This window comes from Crocodylus porosus, unplaced genomic scaffold (assembly GCF_001723895.1).
Source record: "Crocodylus porosus isolate Cpor-Errol unplaced genomic scaffold, CroPor_comp1, whole genome shotgun sequence".
NCBI lineage: Eukaryota > Metazoa > Chordata > Crocodylia > Crocodylidae > Crocodylus > Crocodylus porosus.
This window is the reverse complement of record NW_017728911.1, coordinates 6,616,502-6,635,550: the sequence shown is the minus strand read 5'-3', so window position 1 is coordinate 6,635,550 and position 19,049 is coordinate 6,616,502. Positions and strand designations below refer to the sequence as shown.

General features: G+C 38.1%; 1 protein-coding gene across 4 annotated transcripts in view; it reads right to left on the bottom strand.

The window, feature by feature from the left end:
- Positions 1 to 19,049, bottom strand: part of SCAPER (S-phase cyclin A associated protein in the ER) — a 364,249-nt gene that overhangs the window by 116,995 nt on the left and 228,205 nt on the right. For all 4 annotated transcript variants that reach the window (XM_019533358.1, XM_019533360.1, XM_019533359.1 and 1 more), the window contains one exon: positions 5,025 to 5,140. In XM_019533358.1, the coding sequence (XP_019388903.1) occupies positions 5,025 to 5,140 (116 nt within the window). The remainder of the gene's footprint in view (positions 1 to 5,024; positions 5,141 to 19,049) is intronic.

Sequence of the window (19,049 nt, the reverse complement as noted above, 5' to 3'; positions counted from 1 at the left end):
GGCTCCTAGCCTGGGGATTTTTAAAAGGAAGTTAGATGAGCACCTTGCCGGGGTCACCTGACCCCGGTGCTCTTTCCTGCTAAGGCAGGGGGTCGGACTAGATGATCTACCTAGGTCCCTTCCGACTCTAGCTACTATGAAACTATCACACCATAAAAATGTCCATCCAGCTATAAAGAGAGCCATCCAGTTACAAAATTAATGCTTGAAAATGTGTAACAACTTTATAGTTTGTTTCTATCCAGCTTTAATTCTGAATGTGTGGCAGGGCACCGAGTCTGATATTAGGTATGCAGGTAGATATATAGACTGTCAGTGATTTTTACAAGCAGTTGCAAACGTATAGACTGCAACTTTCATTTAAAAAAATGCACTATATGAGAAACTTAGAAAAACAATGAAAATGCCTTGCTACTTCAGTGAGTTAGAATAAATATATATAGTTTGAAAAAGATCAATCCTGACTTATTTTTAGAACAAAATTAAGCAAAACATATTTTGCAAGCTCTTCCACTCATAAAGTTCCTATAATATGATGATCCACACAATTACTGATCCACACAAGCACTTATTATTAAGTGCTACAATATAAGAGTTCCAGGTGGGTACTGTATTATCATCTTCCACCTGTGAAATCAAACTGATTCTGTTCCTGCCAATGGCTTATTTGGGAAAGAATCACGATGTGGATGAATCATGGTCAAATTTGAAAGAGTGCCAATACATGTTTATTTTATATACTTTAATAGATACACTTTAAATCACAATGTTAGCTTCATTATTTTAAATATGTTTATAAACATATAAACTATCTTTCACATTTGTTTATGGAGTAAAAATAGCTGAAGGTTGACACTGTGGCTTTGTACTTACACTTTGAACCTCATTTTTGAAAGGTTTAAACATCTTCCACCCTGATTTGCATTAGGCTGAAACTCAGGAGACAAATTTTCAGCCACAAACGTAAAACAGCTTTGTTAAAATTTCTCTAATTAATCCATCCGTTTGATTAATTTAGAGTCCAGTCAGCAAATATTTCTGAAAGTTTCTGATGAATCCCAAACCTTTCCCAACTAAAAACCAAGAACATTTCCAATTGAAATACTGATGATGTAGAGCATAAACTAAGTTTATTTAGTACACTATTTGTGCTTCCTGATGATCTGGCCACACTACTATGCTGAAGTGACTAGGATATTTAACTCTGAAAGCAGTTATTCATCTTGTGAAATACAATAAATTAGCTTATGACCTTTAACATGGATGACATTCAGTACTAGAATATACATAATATGTACACAATGTAAAATCCTACTAAACAGGGGCCATTTTATTACAATTAATCTCAGAATAGCTCTTTTGAAACCGTTTTGCTAATTTTCACCAAGGTTAACTTATGCAGGTTAATTTATGACAAACACAACTGTGTCCTGCATACAAATACAACATAAAATTCCAGCAAAAGGATCCATTACATGGACTGACTGGGGGCCCTGATTTGAAAGTTCTCTAAAATATCAAAATAACTGGCATGTTTGTATGTTCCTTACCAATGCAAAACTGCTCTGTCAGAGTTTTCAAAACGTTTTACTGAGCCCAAATCACAACCTGATTCACTGTCTATAGCAGTGGTCTCCAAACATTTTTGATTGTGCACCCCTATCAGTAAAAAATTTTTGAGCATGCACCCCCAATATATGTATATTTATATAAATATAAATAGAAGTTCTAACATTTTCTTCCCGCACCCCAATGGATCGTCTTGCGCACCCCATTTTGGAGACCACTGGTCTATAGGAAGGAAACTCCAAAAATGTCTATTCTACATTAAACACTGCAGGCGAATATTTGATATTTTCAAATACCAAGTCAAGATTTGTTCCACTTGTTAATTAATAACAAATCAAAGATGCTTCATAGGCTTTAAAAAAAAAAAAAGACCATAGTTGTACCATTCATTCATTTGTTCAGCAATAAGTTACAATACTATTATTTTCCTCCATGTGCTGCATTTTTGTTATTCAGCTTTTCTGCAGGGTAGTCAGACACTGAAGGAATTTATAACTAGATTTTGAATTGTATTTCCTGGCAATAATGCATCACTATTTAGCAACTGCAATGCCCAACATACCACCTTCCCTGCTTAAAAAACTTCTAAATAGAAACATAAACAGATTTCAATGTGATACAACGTATAACATAATGGGGCTGGCTAACAGTAAAGCTAATTAGCTGATTTCAATTCAAGACAGGTCTGAGCTATGGCAGCACAAGATTATTTGGTAGTCTTCCAAATAGCAACTACATTCTTCAAGGAGAAATTTTTAACTGTATTCTATTTAAATCCTACTATATAAAGATCCAGTAATATTTTTGTGCAACTTTTCAGAGAGTGTTGCAGTGGTCATACATATTGTAGAAAAAAGGGTCAGTGGATAATTTATAGAAGATACAAGTTAAAGACTAATTAGCTACACATAGCGACTGCCAGCTAAAAAGAAGATGGATGCCCTGCTAGGAAAGAAAAACATGAAGACTAAACCTTTGTTGTATTTTAACTGTGCATAGTATTCTTAAAACAATTCTTTTTACAAACCAATTAGCATGCTGCAAGTGACCCGTGGCTTCCACTAAGGTTCTTCCTTAAGAAGTGCCAAGTGAACTCCTTGAGAATAAAAATAACTCAATTATCTGAGCATATTTCTTTTACCTCCTACAATTATTCACCATAACAGTCCTTCAAGCTGAGGAAAACTAGAACAAGCAAATGAAAATCTGTCATCTTCAGAACAGCCTTAGGGGCAGGAGCTATCTCACAACAGTTCATAAAGTCCTTACCTCCTATGGCTCAGAGAAGAAGTGATCTCCACACAACTTAGAAAGCCCTCACCTCATGGGCTTTCTGTCCTGCAAAAAATCTGTGGGCTCAAGTTCAGCTTTTCACCCAGAACCCAAGGGACTGACTGCTGCTTACAGAACCCATTTAGCTTCTGAGCCATTTTCTCCTTGTTCAACTTTCTCCTCCTCTTTACATAGTCCCATCCCAAGGTGGGACAGGGTACACCATATGCTTGCAGCTACAATACCAATACCATTCAACATCATTCTTTCAATGATATGTGTTTCTGGGATTTCACTTTGTTTTCCATTCGTTCTGAAAAAAGTTAGGCTTCTATTCTTTGGATGCTTACTATACAACTTGCAGCAACTTGAAATGAACTCTAATAACGGAGCAGAGTTGGTATTAAATATATCTCTCTGGATCTACTAGGCATATAAAACTGATAGAATATTTATTTATGTTCTCCCTAGATACTTGTTTTCTGCACACACTGCACAGATCAACTTACCTATTAATACAGAGTCCTACATTTTAGGAAAAAAAAATTTTAAAAAGCAGTTTTGTTCATTTAAAAATGAGTAAATCTGATGTTCATGGATGGGAGAAATCAATTACACTGGCCTGAATCACACATAGAATGTATAACTGCTGTGAAAGAAGGAAAAAAAGCTTTGATATATCTTTTGGAATTTTTTCTAGTGCACAAAGTCTACAGCTGAAGTTGGACTTTATTTATTGGCACAGCAAGTCCCTTTCAGAACAAATACATTTTCATACTGTCCAATAAAGTTTAAACAACATTTTCTCTGTAATATAAACACTGTTTTTTCAAATCTCATGTAACAAAACCCTGCCAAAGTTCAAACATACTTTTAAAAATAAATTAGAAAGAAACAAAAAAATGTATAACAGATGCATATGCTAATCATTTAGGGTTAAACTGTGGCAGGCTCTTACGTGGCCACACAGTGTGAGGAAAATGAAAGAGCTCCCTGTCCTTTGCACAGCTCATATAAAGGCCAGTTAAAATTACAGTTCCTGTGCTTTAAGGAATACAAGGGCTACTACTGAGCTGCTTATTGTGGAAACAATACAGTAGAAAAAAACATCCCTGTTTGCTGTTCTGTGGAGCTGGCCAGACCAGGAGGAAGTGTATCCCCTTAAATAAGTGAAGCAAATGCTTTGTTCTTTGCTCCTAGTGCAAGCAGGGAACTCAGAGAAGTATTCTACCTCTTGTGTTTTTGTTCTGGTGATGTCAGTCTGAGAGATCACATTTTACAACAGACTATGCCTACCTGATGTGAGAGAGAGGTAGTTAGCTGTGTTGGTGTAAAGACAGATAACAGGTAGAGTAGAGGTGCTTCTGATTCAGTTAGTCTATAACATGCACCCCCACCCTCTTCTTCTATCAGGGATAATTTATATTGCAAAATTCATGGGAAGGAAATGCATGTAATTTATAAGCATATTAAAATTTGGCTGTTATCACTTTTTCTGAGCAAAGCATGCAAACAGTGCAGGAGAGATTATTTTGGGCTTGATTATTTCTCTAAGGACTTTTTATTCTGCTCTTATACATTTTAGAGCTATAAGGTCAAATAAAGAAGGAAATCATATTATTACTGCATTTCTACACTGCCAGTGTATTATGATTAATGCTAATAACAAATTCAGCCAGTAACATAAGAGTAACTCTTTCACTTTGGATCAAGACAGGAACACAACTCATAAAAACACTTGAATAAAACTGACACAGCACAAAACAAAAGCCCTAGACCTTTATAGTGTAACTTCTTAAAATTGTTTGTAGAGGTAGTTAAGTCCCTGCTGTCCCAGACTAAATGTGCACTGCTTTGGATAGACAGGGAGACTGCTTCTGATGGATATCATGCTTAGAAACAGTGATACTGAAACACCTGAAGTTTTAAAACTCTCCTTAGAGCTTTTTTGGGGGGGGGGAGGGGGAGGGGGAAGAGAGGAAAGGGAAAATAATGTCTCCCATTTGCTTTCCAAGACTTAAATGTCAGTGTAGAATGTGGCCCTTGATTTTTAGCTTTAGTAGTACAAGAGAAGGAACAGAAGCAGACAGATAAATTATCAAAATAAATATAATCAGAGAAAAAGAAATAGCTTCAATAAGGAATGACACAATCTACAGTGGCAACTGGAGCATTATACTTACTTAACAGGAATCCGTGACACTGCATTCAGATTTGTAGAAGACATCACTATCTGAAGAATGTGTTCAAGAGCTGTCAGTCCTCCTGCGACCCGAAATGAGATCTGATCTGCCATGTTCTGGATAAACACAATTACAGAGATATAAAAATCTACAGAAAATATAACTGAAATTCAAAACTTCAGATTTTGAAAGATGTCTGATATGTAACAGCTCTGAGGTACACTCAATAAAGTCTCAGTATACAAATGCATCAAATAGCTCACATTTTTATTTTGTGCACTGTTTCTTTCACTGCCAAAGCACAGAGAAGAGTAGTCCTCAGGAAAAACAGTAGTTAACATTATTTGAATGTTTTATTTGAATAATATTATACAGCTGTAATTTTATAATAAACACCAAACCCAGAAATCAACTATTTTAAATGTTTTATGAGATAATGATATGAAGTCAATAGCAAAACTCTTTAGGAGCTGAATGCTCATCAGGATGATGAATTATCTCCTGATTGTGCTTGAAGACTAGAATCAAATCACTGGTGGTAAGTTTCTGAAACAGGTATCCAACAAGGATCAATCTATTTTTTCAATTTGAGGGGACTAACTAGGGAACTGTAAGTCAGGTTAAAGAGTCTGTGGAGATTTTTGATCCAAGGAATGCCATTTGTCACATGTGATTTGGGAATGTAACTTTCAGCTAGGCAGTATGGGCAACTTATGTCCTTATATCATGTGATAATCTGGGGATAGCAATGCATGCTCTCTTGACCTTAAGGCTCACTTAGTATAATTCTGCTTTACACAGATTCACCACTTGCAGCTAGTTCAGAAGGCAGTAGAATAGTTGTTCAAGTGTTTGAGCTTCATAATTATATTCAATCTATTTTGTGCATTTTAGCCTGGCTGCTTATTAAATGGCAGATTCAATTTAGACAACCTTTACTTGTGTACAAAGCTCTGATTTGGTATTGGCTCAGTTTATATTTGAGACTTCCTTTTTTACCCACCAAACTGGTTTTCATGCTCTGATACCTCCTGCCTAAGGGTTCTGCCATTGAATTGAAGTTGGTAAATGATGAAGTGTTTACTATAGCAGACCTAATGGTTTGAAACTTGCTCTCCCAGAAATTTAATTAATTTAATCTTTCTTCACTTAAAAACAAACAAACAAACAAAACAAAACACAAACCCAATAAATCTTTCCCCCGGAAATGTAACAGTTATTACAACTTGAAATGTTTTACTGATTGCTTCTATCGTTTTGTTTATCCATCTAACTGTAATTCTGTTAAGGCTGGGAACATTTTTAGTTAATGAGAAACTATTTTATAATTGTGCATTCCAAGTGTTTGCATAAACAATCTACAAAAAACATCAGTACAGTAATTTTATAAAATAAAAATATATTGCTTTTGTTCTAGTTATTACTATTACTAGTGAGTAAAGGGCCTACCATGCTGTGAGGGTTGTATTATACTGGAGATGCCTCTCGATTATTAAAAATACTTCAATGTTCAGAAATGTATTTTACAGATCTTAATATGATTTCATAGTAGAGGAAAAGTTTCTCCTTGCCAAAGTTAGAATCAGAAACCAATACAACAATATGCAAATTTCATTTGAGAAAATTCTCTTCAGCAAGTTTCTCTCTCTCAAGCAAACATTTAGACACATTTAAATGACTTCCTCAACAAAATTGTCCCTGCTGATCTACCAAGATTTCATTAAGAAGCATTTTACTACCACATTGAGAGCTAGCATGTGAAGGAAGCAATTTTGCTTGACTCATGAGAATTGGCTGTAGATTTGTACGCAGCCAAGTAAAGACTTATCTTCAAAGGATGTAAATGCAATAAATGAGCAGAAATCTGCCTGTGTGTATCAATTTATACAAGCAGTTAAAATAATCAATCAGCAATTCCCTTTAGGTTTATTTTTTAACACAATTTCTAGGAGTCAATATTAGTTCAGTCTACACTTAGGGTATGCCTTCACTGAAACATTTTTTTGAGTTATACCTCATATTGTGCCCATGCGTTGAATCCCATCAACTATAAAAACCTTTAACTTGAATGCAGTGGTGCCCCATCAAGGTTATAAGCTAATGCTTGATTTCGTGCTCATCACCACAGCTGCTTGCAGACATTAAAAAAACAAAGCAAAACCCAAAAACAGCGCTTTACTTTAAACTTGGTGTGTTCCTGCATTGAGCCCAGAGCATGCTCAGAAGAGGCAGAGCCTTAGTTGAACCTGGTTCTGCCGCATCTGTACATATCAGGCACTTTAGTAGGGCTTATTGGCACTTTTATCTAATAGCTGATTGAATCAGCTTTAGCTAAAAGCATCAAAAAGCCCCGCTGAAATGCCCAATCTATACAGATGCTGCAGAGACTGGTCAAAGTATCTCACTGCTTCTTCCGGTAAAGTCTTGTTTATTTTTATTTTTTTTAATGTCTGCAAGCAGCCATCAGCTGCTAACAGGACTACTCTGTAGTGTGGATTTGGGCTACTTTCACTTGAATGCTGCTCGCCTTCCAGTGTTTTACCACTAATCCCTTTGTATGCCCATAAAAGAAAGGCAGATAAGGTTCTCTGGGTAAATGTGATATCTTTTATTACCTGGGTTTTTGGTTGTAGTCATTTTGGACTAAAGACATAGGCAAGCAAGGTTTTTGGAGCAGGTGTGATAACTTTTATTAGACCAGCTGAGTAGCTGGAAAAAAGCCTCATATATCTACAAGAAGAAGATTCCAAGTCAGAGTGCAGACCTCAGGATATCATTGAACTCATATACTTCACAACAACTTCAGTTTCAATAATCATCACTTCCTCCAGATCATGGGCACAGCTATAAGCACCAAAATGGCCCCACAATATGCTAAAACTTTTATGGCCTACCTAGAAGAATTTCTCAAGAACTGCATCATCAAATTTTTACTATACCTGAGATACATAGATGACATCATCATCATTTGGACTGAAATTCTGCAGTCTCCAATTGATTTCCACCAAAAATTCAACAAAATCATCACCCCTCCATCGCTTGAATACTCTAACGCCAGCATTTCCTTTTTAGACACCACAATCAATATTCTAGATGGTAAAATTCAACCAACATTTATAAGAAACCCATGGACCAACATACATATCTACACAGGACCAGCAATCACCCTAAACATACCAAAAAAGCTGTAATTTACAGCCAACCTCTCTGATACCGCTGAATCTGCAGCGAGAATACCCATGATCGCCACCTCACAAATCTCAAAAGGGTGTTCAGCCAACAAAGACACTCCTCCAAAGTGATAGACTGAACTTTTGAAAGAGTGACCAAGATACCATGTACAAATTTGCTGCAATACAAAAAGAAAATCCCCACAAATCACACACCATTATTTATGACATATCACCCTTCCCTGTAACCTACACAGAAAATCCTCAAACAATTACAACCAATACTAGAAGACCCAATTTTTAAAGAGATATTTCAAGAACCACACATCCTAGCCTTTAAACAAGCACTGAACCTGATTAACCTCATCACCAAAAGCAAACTTCCTATGACCCAAACCATACCTAATGGTAGTTAGCACAAGAAATGCAAAACCTGCCAACACATCTCCACCCTTCCCCCCCCAACAATAAATATACCCCACAACAGAATCATCACCATTCCTGGATCTTACACTGCACCTTTGGAAATGTTATACATCACATCCAGTGCACCAAATGCCCTGATGGAAAATACGTAGGAGAAACCAAACAACAACTGTGCACCAGAATGAACGCACACCAAATATCTATCAAAGACAAGAATATCCAACTACCTGTGGGCGCTCACTTCTCACAGGACAATCACTCCCTCTCCAATCTCTCAGTTCTATTCCTCAAAGAGAACTTACAAAACACCTTTCTTAGACAAGCCAATGAACTTCACTTCATAAATCTAGTGGATACAGTATTGGATTTATGACACATTACAATCTGCCTGACATGTGATTCACCAGGTACCTGCCAAACTTGACCTCTTACATTCTTCTTCTCTCCTACCTTTTATCCCCTCCTCTTCCCTCCCCTATTTTTCTGCCCTCTGTCTTCCTAATTTTCAGCTATTTCCTTTGTTATAGACAGCCTCTTTTTTACCTTGTGTTACTATCACTCGAGTGTCTCCCTTTGGCCTTTTCTTCCTTTGCTTTCCACCCTCCCCTTCCCTGCTTTACCTTTGTCTTTCTAATTGCTACCTATTTACATTCTCACTGACATCCTGCCACACTTTCAGATTCTCTCATTCCTTGGAGTCTCAGAACAGCAGAGACTCCCTATGCCTGAAGATGGGTGTTTGTGCCCAAAAGCTTACCAAGAACTTTTTTCCAGCTACTCAGTTGGTCTAATAAAAGATAACACATCTACTCAGAAAAGTTTGCCTGCCTATATCTTTTATTAGACCAACATGTATTACATGTATTATATCTCATCCAGTACACTAAATGCCCTGAAAGAAAATATGTACGATAAACCAAATAACAACTGCGTACCAGAACAAATGCACACCAAAAACATAAAGACAAAAATATCCAATTACCTGTGGGTGCAGACTTTTCACAAGACAACCACTGTCTCTCTAGTCTCTTAGTTCTAATCCTCAAAGGGAATTTACATAACACCTTTTGTAGACTAGCCTACGAACTTCACTTCATAAATCTACTGGATACAAAAAATCATGGACTAAATATAGACTTTGGATTTATGACACACTATAACCTGCCTGACATCTGATAAACCCAGGTAACCTATCTGCATTTTAACAGCTGCATTCTATCACCAGTTCAACATTTCCCCGTTTTCTCTCCATCTACCTGTCTCAAGCCTATTACCTCCTATTCCCTCTGACCCTCACTGCCACATATTTGCATTTCCACAGACCTGCATTTTGGCTTCTATTACACCCAGGAGAGCACACAAAATACCAGCAGACTCTACCTACACCTGAAGAGGAGTATTTGTGCCCCAAAGTTTGCAAAGAACAATTTCCCTATTTACTTAGTCTAATAAAAAATATAACATTTACCCAGAGAACCTTGTATGCCTATGTCCTTAGACCAGCACAGCTACAACCAACAACCCATAAAAAAGGAAAGTTTTTCTACCATTCACTTGGAAGAAACACATCGTGTGTTTCAGAACCTTTTGGTCCAAAAAATATTAGCTTGCCTTTTTAAAAAGAACTTAATTTTCTGCCTAAGTTTGTAAATTCTGTAGGTTCTCTTTGTATTATTTTTCTGTCCCTAGTGGTGTGTTTGCAATTTCTTCCAGTTAAATATCTTTTGAAAAAAATTCATGTACTGATTATTCTCTCTTCTAAATCACTAATGAAAATTCATAAACAGTTTGCTGTTAAAATAAGAAGGAAAAAGACATTCTGATGAATATGAGAGAGGAAGCCAGAAAACAATCTTAAATAAAAGGAGTTAGCTAAAATGCTTCTGGTGACAAAAAAGCCAGGGAAGATGTAGGAAAAAGATACTGCTCAATAAAAACTGTCATTCAGTGAACTGGAATCCACTGCTGTATCCACTGCAGAAAGAAAGAATCAGATTTAAGAGTACTTTCAAAGTATTATGATTATATTGTTTTATTGTAGTTGTGGCTGAGGACATTGACTAGGTCAAGGCACCTCATGCTAGGCATGCAGCAAATACAGTAAATTACATGTTATCTGCCGTTGGTATCTGCTAAACCCTTATTTTAAAAGCGTTCAAATTCAATTAAAATTGCTGTATGGATCCTAAAATATTTAACCTCTAATATACCTTTGCTTGGATACTTATCTGAGATCTATCCCACTAACCTTTTTGTAAAATTTGTTCCTTTGAAGGGAATTCAACATTTATATTGGGAAAGTCATTCATCAAAGCCCATAATTTTAAAAGCCCATCTTGAATATATAAGATGACCCTGATTTTAAGACATCCCCCCAATCATTAGATTCTATATATGGAAAATTTATGAATTTGATATAATTTTCTCGGTATAGAATCTAATTAATGGTGGTTTGTCTTCATTTTGTCAGCCTCCCACTACTATAGCAGGAAAAATAAGTCTGGGGGGGTTAGGTAGCCTCTTTGCCTTCTGCCCACCTCCAACTTCTTCCCTTTCCAGCCCCTCCCTCCCTCCTTCCTGTCAGATGCTCCTCTCTCTCTGATCACATGGAAGGGAAGAACAAATTCGAAAAATCTGACCTTGAAATAAACATATTTGTAGTAATTTGCATAAAGTACTCAGACTTAATTCACCCAGAAATGATGCATTTTACTTTTTAAGCTGCAGCAAGTTTTAGCATAGGTACTCCATAAACACAGTTTTAAGTAATGCTTTAGCACAGAGGTTCTCAAATTTTTTCTTATTGCGTACCCCCTTCCAGATTTACCAGCTGCCCACATACTTCTACCAGCATACTTTAATCCCTTAAATACCAATTACTATTCTAATGAAAATTAAATCTGCCATTACACAATTTCTTCTATATATCCACCAGAGATGTCTTGCGTACAGTTTGGGAACCCCTGCTTTTACACAAACCATGCAAGATACTAGTCCAAACCTAAAAAACTCATGATTTACCATATAGATCATTGAGCTGGGTCCCAGCAGAGATAACAGCATTTCAAGCCCTGGTGACCCCACAGCTTAGCAAAGCTCAGTATGTGTGTGTACTCTAGACACCCTGCACAAAGAATCCATGTGCTAATTTTCCCCCACTCATGACTGGAACTGGGCGTTCTTGTCATGAGTCCTGGGATTCTCCTCCAAAAATGTATATGCAAATGAGATATAAGGCAATCTGATCCAGCTTTGCTTCATGCAAGGTGGGGCCACAGTCATCATATGTGACAGGCCAGGAGAGGGGGCAACAGAGGGGTTCTGGCTGAACTGTTTGGGGCCTTGCTTGGCTATGTCTGGTGAAGAAACAGGACTCATTGGATAGGGAAAAGAAAGGCACAAATCACCTGTGGGAGTGAAGAGGAAGCTGAAATGTATGCAATTAAGTGGTTCATCATGATTGAAAAAGAGTTAGTCGTAAGGGGAACTGAATGTAATGGGCACTATCATATGTCTTATTCAGATAGGCTGCACTAACTTATCTTTGTAGCAGGTTCCTATCAGCATGTTTGCCCTGGCAATGGAGATACCATGGTATTAGTCCACGTGGTTTTCCTGCTATAGCAAGAAAGGAAGATCCCTTTTTTGCAGATGGTTGTATGACTGTGTAGTTGAGGGTGGAGACCTGTCCTTGCGCTGCAGGCAGGCCCCACAAAATGAGTCTATCATAGCCTCACAGTGGGAGGATCTCAGCAACACACCTATTTTATGGAGATATGGGATTTCTCCTTAGCTTGCTTCTTTGGGCTGCTGCTAAGGACACTTGGGGAATCCAAACCGCAAGACCCCTGGGCTTAGGTGTGCATGTAGGATGCCAGCCATGGATTTGGGAGTATCTGAAGCCCCAGGTTAAAGAGTCTGGGAAAGAAGATACTTGACAGTGGGAGCACCACATGGATTTGAACGATTAGGTTTTATTCAGTAGCTAGGATTAGGAACTGATTTGGCTAATTTGACCCAGAACACAAAATTAAAATAAATAAAAAAATCAGCATGTTTGCTCCATGTGGACCATGTGGTTTATAGTCATGCCCAATGTTGGCTGCATTTAATCAACTTCATACTTGGTTTCCATTACTGACTACATGCTGTTTTTAGCAGCAATTCAAAGATAGGCGATGCATTTATATCCTTGTGTTCAAATGTAAAACGAGGGGCTTCCCCCCTCCCCCTCATGTGGATAGAGGGAAAATACCCTTATCACATTAGAATACACAAGGTATATTTGTTCAGAAAAAGGAAATCACAACAAATATGTTAGGCTTTGTAATAGAACAAGATACTATGTTGTTCTGCTCTTATGTACATTTGCACCAATGTGTATATAACACAATAACATTAAAAAATTGATTTCCCTGTGATTTCAAGGTCTTAGACTATCTGACCATGCAGGAAAACAAAAGCAGGTGAATAGACAACAAACAAACAAAAGTAACAAGCTTTCCAAAAAGGTTATACAAAACAGCTGGCCTTTTTTTTAACATATGAAAATCTGAACAGAACTTTAGGAAAAGAAAATTAAGAGATAAAATATAGTGGACAAGTAGGAGGCACCAAAGCTGTTATTGGACTGAAAGGCCTTTTTATGTCCATTCACATGTACTTGTGAAATATAATGGTTTTGTTTGTAGAGAAGGAGAGCCAGCACACTTGACTAATGAGGTACTAGAACATAGATACCTAATCTTTAGACCATTGTAAGTTTGTCACACACAAAATACAGCAACCCATGTAACAGTTCCAGAGTTTGGCACCAATTTAGAAGTATTGAAGATGGATAACACAGATCATTTGTTATTTGCTATATAGATAGATAGCTAGATAGATATACACACACACACACATTTTTGCCATGTGATTTGTTTCATTACGTACATACAGCAATTAAACTATTTTTCAATTGTAATGTTTTGTATTTAATGACAACACAATAAAGACAATTCCCTTAAGAGGGAGTGACTGTGTGGTTCACTTGCCTACCTGCTACAACACCTTAATGGATCTGAATTCCCCTTATCTCCTCTACTGTGACTTGAGTGACAACTGACTAATAGGATTACAGGCTCCATTCCAATAATACAGCTCAGCTACATGCCAGCAAAAAATGACAGCCTAAACCTGAATTACATGGCCTGGGAATCCATCCAATTATTAACTAAAGTAACTGTTATTACCTAACCTAATCAAAGGAGAAGCAGCTGTTAATCTTTGGTGGCCTGCAGTGTGGTAGCGGTCAGACTGGATGAACTGTCTTTGTACTTGACTCTTCTACAGACAATAATTATGTCCTTTGTGATCAAGAAGGAAGGGCTTGCTAACCTTTTAGACAGAGGCAGCAGATGGGGAACAACTGTTTGCATGTTCATTAACAAGATAGGCTGGATTTTATCAGGGTTTGGCATCTGGGGCACCACCAGAAGCACCACTTACAGAATGATACAAGTAAACCCAGCAGGTCAACAAATTTGAAAATTAGCAGCCTAACTTACAAATAGTTTAAAAGAATTTTTGACCACTTCTTTCAACTCCCCCCTAATGATAAAAATCTCAAACAGTAAAATACTTAGCTGACATTTATACTTCTTTTTCCTTTTGTACTTACCTATAGCCGCCTATATATAAAATAGAGACTTATGTGGACATGTCAGTGTCTCGTCATTGCTCCTATAATTAGTTGTATTGTTATCTTAAAATTCCTTATCTACTTTTTTTAAACTATAGCGAACGTGTACTTGTAAAATCTTGGACGTATTTGTACAAGCTAAGTGCCAATGCATGGTAACACTGGCAGTGAAAAAAGTGACTTTAGTAAATAGCTCTTATGGAAATAACACAAAACACTGTTGAGGCCATAAATAGCATTCTATTGTCCAGTTCTGGTGTATTTTAAAAAAGATGTTGTCAAATTCAAGAATTCAGAAAATAACTAGGAGAACAATTCAAAGTCTGAAAAACCTGCCTTGCATTGAGACTACAGAAGGGCAAAATCAGATCCTAATGTGTGAGTTTTTCATGGTAAAGAACAATGAACGTTTGGAACACGTGGCAGAGTCTCTATAATCTGAAATCTTCTCATCAAAACTAGATGTTTCTCTAAATTATATGATGCCAGTTTACCCATAATTTATTGGCCTAATGTGGGGATTACTGGATGAAATCCTATGGCTCATGGTATGTAGGAGATCAGAGGAAATGATGATTGTAATCAAATAGCCTTAAAATTGAAGAATCTATGAAAGAACAGTCAAACCAAGCAGTCAATTTTCATATATTTCCTTTCTTACCTTCTCATATTATTAATTACACAGTAGAGCAGTACTGGAAATAAGTCAGAACCTTTATCATCTGGAATGGTTTGATAACAGCTCTGTCACCTCTACTCTATGAATCTAACTTCCATACCACGTGTCTCCAGATAAGACCTGTATCTTTTTTTGAAAAGGCAGAATGAGGAAAATGATTTGGCTGCGAGAGAGAGCTCTGGCCCTGAAGACTGAACTCTGCTCCCTCCCTCCCTGATGCAGCCAGAGGGAAAAACCAGCGGCTGTCTTGCAGCAGTGTCTCCCTGCCATTTTTCCATTTTTCCGGGCTTTTTGGTGCTTTTATGTAATAGCTGATTGAATCACCGATTAGAGAAAAGCATCAAAAAGCCCTGCCGAAGCATGCAAGTTATATAGATGCTAGGGAGCTGGGTAAAACTGATGCGATTCTTCTTCCTGTAAAGCTTTATATTTTTTTCCACATCTGTCAGTGCCCCATGTACCTATCTACTGGTAGGTCAGAATTAGGGAAGAACATTAATCAAGTGAATCTTTTAAGTAACTGAAGTGATGCACAGCAGAGGTCAGTCAGACCTACTTCATACGCCTCTTCTCTTCCTGTCTCACCTCCATGCCCCATCAGACAGAGGTTCACACCTCCAATACTTGCTTATTTCCAAGTATAGCACAACTTGTAGTACTCAGATCTATGGGCATAAGTATCCCTTTGCTGCAAAGCCTTCAGTCACACTAACTGGAGCCTTGTATTACAACCACAAAGTTAAAAGTAAAAAAAAAAAGGTGAAGATTCATGGATTCATTTAACCTTTGACACATTAATCAAAACCCAGAAAGAAACAATGAATGCACGTGTCTTGCTTTCTGAAGATGTACTTTGATAATCACAGAATACAAAAAGCTGTTTTCACATGAAGTGATTATTACAAACAAATCATGTTGCATAGGCCTAGCATGCAAGAGATGACAGAACTTTAATCTGCTGTGGTTGTGAAAAAAATAAACCCAGACCTTAGGACTATATTCTTATTAAGTAACGGACACACACCCATATCTATGTTCTAAAGTTCTGCATCTCCCTTGCTTTTAAATTTAATTTTTGCCTTAGTGTGTTCCGTATCTCATTCATTCTCCCTTTTCCATCCTTCTACCCATATTGGATGTCAAGCTTCAGTCTTAAAAAGTAAGTGACAAAGGAAAACTGGCTACTATTTCTCCTCCTCCTACAGGTTTCTGGGTTCACCAATCAAACCTGAGTCAGAGAGACATTCTGTTAGCATCTCTGCTGATATTCTGTTGAAGACAACCCTGATTTATCTTTCAAAAGACACAACCCTGTTTGTAAACTCTAAAGCATCCTTGCAAACTATTAACCAGAGACAGATAAATTATTCTAGTGCAGTGATGCTCAACCTCCTGTCCCCATGGGCCAGATGAGAGTGGTAAGGCCAGTCTGTTAGCTGGATCACACAGGTAAGTGTTGCAAAGCTGGCCCGCTGGCAGGGTAGGTCCGTAGGCCGGATCCCATGAACAGGGTCAGTGGACAGGCCAGATACAGCGGGGTTGGTACACAGGGGTGAACTGGCGTGCCTGCCCAGCCCAGCCTTGCATGCCAGACCTGGCATGTGGAGCTGCACAATGGTCTGGAAATTTGGCAGTGAGGAAGCAGTGGAAGTGTTAATTGCCATGCTTCCAGAGCCAGTTCCAGAACTGTGGCACCACTGGTCTAGTCAATACCACATATAGTGCCTAGTGTCCTCCATTTATGTTACTTGCCAAAACTGGAAATTGTCGTAAGTACTGCATGTGAATGCGCTGAAAATTGTAGCATTTGGCATCTAATTCCAAAAAACTATAAATGGAGATATTAAACAGTAGCCTCAAATCAAGAAGGAAAAATATGAATCAGGGTTTAATTCTCCAGGCCAAAATAATCCTGCTGGCCTGTTACAGAATGAGGGATTCACGTAGGGATACGTTAGGGATTAATCTTGATGGTATGATTTTCCTGGTGTTTCCTGAGGTTTCTATAACATAAGGAAGATTTGATTTCTGAGGTACTCAGCTAGCAGAATTTTCCAATGGAATACGCTAAAAATATCATTAGCTGATTTTGTTCCATATGCCCTTGAACAGCAATATTCACTTTATTGTGAGTGATCTGTTATCAGCAAGTACAAACAAATGGAGGAGCTTCCGGACTCTTGCACCATTATGATGCTCTCATCATCATGGATTTCCCATCATTTGGAACTTCCTGACACTTTACTCAGCTTCCTCATCTCTAAAATTTTTTATAAAAGGCTTCTGTGTAAATTAATTAGATGATGTTTTTAATAGCATTGGAATGATGGTGTAGTCACGACAGTCCTGAAATTAGGAATGCTTTGCATTTTTAAGATTGTCTAGATTTATTGCAACAATGAAGTCGGTCCAATAAAAGATAATCACCCACAAAAATTCTCGTCTCTGACATGACATTTTTAGGCATTTTGAACATGAAGTTGCCAAGTAAAGAGCAACACTGATATGTATTGCTAATATTATTAGTGATAACAAACAAAGGACATGTTTCTTAAAATATTGTTTTTATGAAAACAGCTGTGTCAAGAGACACTAGAAGAAAAACACGAAGTAAAAACTTTAATCTCAAAAGCCCACTTAAAGCATTAACCTCTTACATTGCTATGCTCCATAAACAGTTGCTGGCAAGTGGTTCCTAGTGTGAAACATGCTTGCACAAGCTACTTCTATACCCTTATAAGCATGGTGCAGCACTTCTTTTTAGGGGTTTGCATTCAAGCATCTACATCCATACCATCTTTAAGAAAGGGAAGGAGGATCCAAAAACCTGCAGACTGGTCAGCCTCACCTCAGCCCCTGGAAAAATCACTGGACAGATCCTCAAGGAATCCATTTCTAAGCACTTGGAGGAGAAGGTGATTAGGAACAGTCAGCATGGACTCTACCAAGGGCAAGTCATGCCTGACCAACCTGACTGACTTCTATGATGAGATGACTGGCTCTATGGATGCAGGAAGACCAGTGGACATGATATACCTTGACTTCTACAAGGCTTTTGATATGGTCTTCCACAACTTTCTCGCAAGCAAACTAAGGAAGTATGGGATGGATGAATGGACTGTAAGGTGGATAGAAAAGTGGCTGGATCATTGGGCTCAAAGGGTAGTAGAGCAATGACTCAATGTCAAGCTGGCAGCCAGTAGCAACTGGAGTGGCCCAGAGGTTGGTCCTGGGGCCACTTTTGGTCAATATTTTCATTGACAATCCAGAAGATGGGATGGAGTGCACCTTCAGCAAATTTGAGGATGAAAACAAGCTGAGGGAGTAGTAGATAGGCTAGCGGGTAGATCTAGAATTCAGAGCGACCTAGACAAGTTGGAGGACTGAGCCAAAAGAAATCTCATGGGTTTAACAAGGACAAATGCAAAATCCTGCATTTAGGACAGAACAATCCCAAGTACCAGTACAGGCTGAGGGCTGACTAGCTAAGCAGCAGCTCTGCAGAAAAGGACCTGGGAGTTACAGTGGGCAATAAGCTGAATATAAGCCAACAGTGTGCCCGTGTTGTGAAGAAGGGTAATGGCATACTGGGCTGCATTTGGAGAAGCACTGGCAGCAGATCGAGCGAAGTGATTATTGAAGGAACTGGGCTTATATAGTCTGGAGAAAAGACGACTAAGGGAAGATTTAATAGCAGCTTTCAACTGCCTAAAGGGTGGCTCCAAAGAGGAAGGAGCTAGGCTGTTCTCAGCGATGGCAGATGACAGAACAAGGAGGAATGGCCTCAAGGCGCCGCAAGGGAAATATAGGTTAGATATTATGAAAAAACTCGTATAAGGAGGGTAGTAAAGCATTGGAACAGCTCACCCAGAGACTGTCCGTCCTTAGAAGTTTTTAAGACCCAGGTAGACAATGTCTTGGCTGGGATGATCTAGTTGGAGATGGTCCTTCTTTGAGCAGGGGTTGGAATAGATGACTTCCTGAGGTTCCTTCCAAACCTAATTTTCTATGATTCTAGCCATATAATGATTACAAGTAGACCAGACGAATGCACAGAAAAACAGACT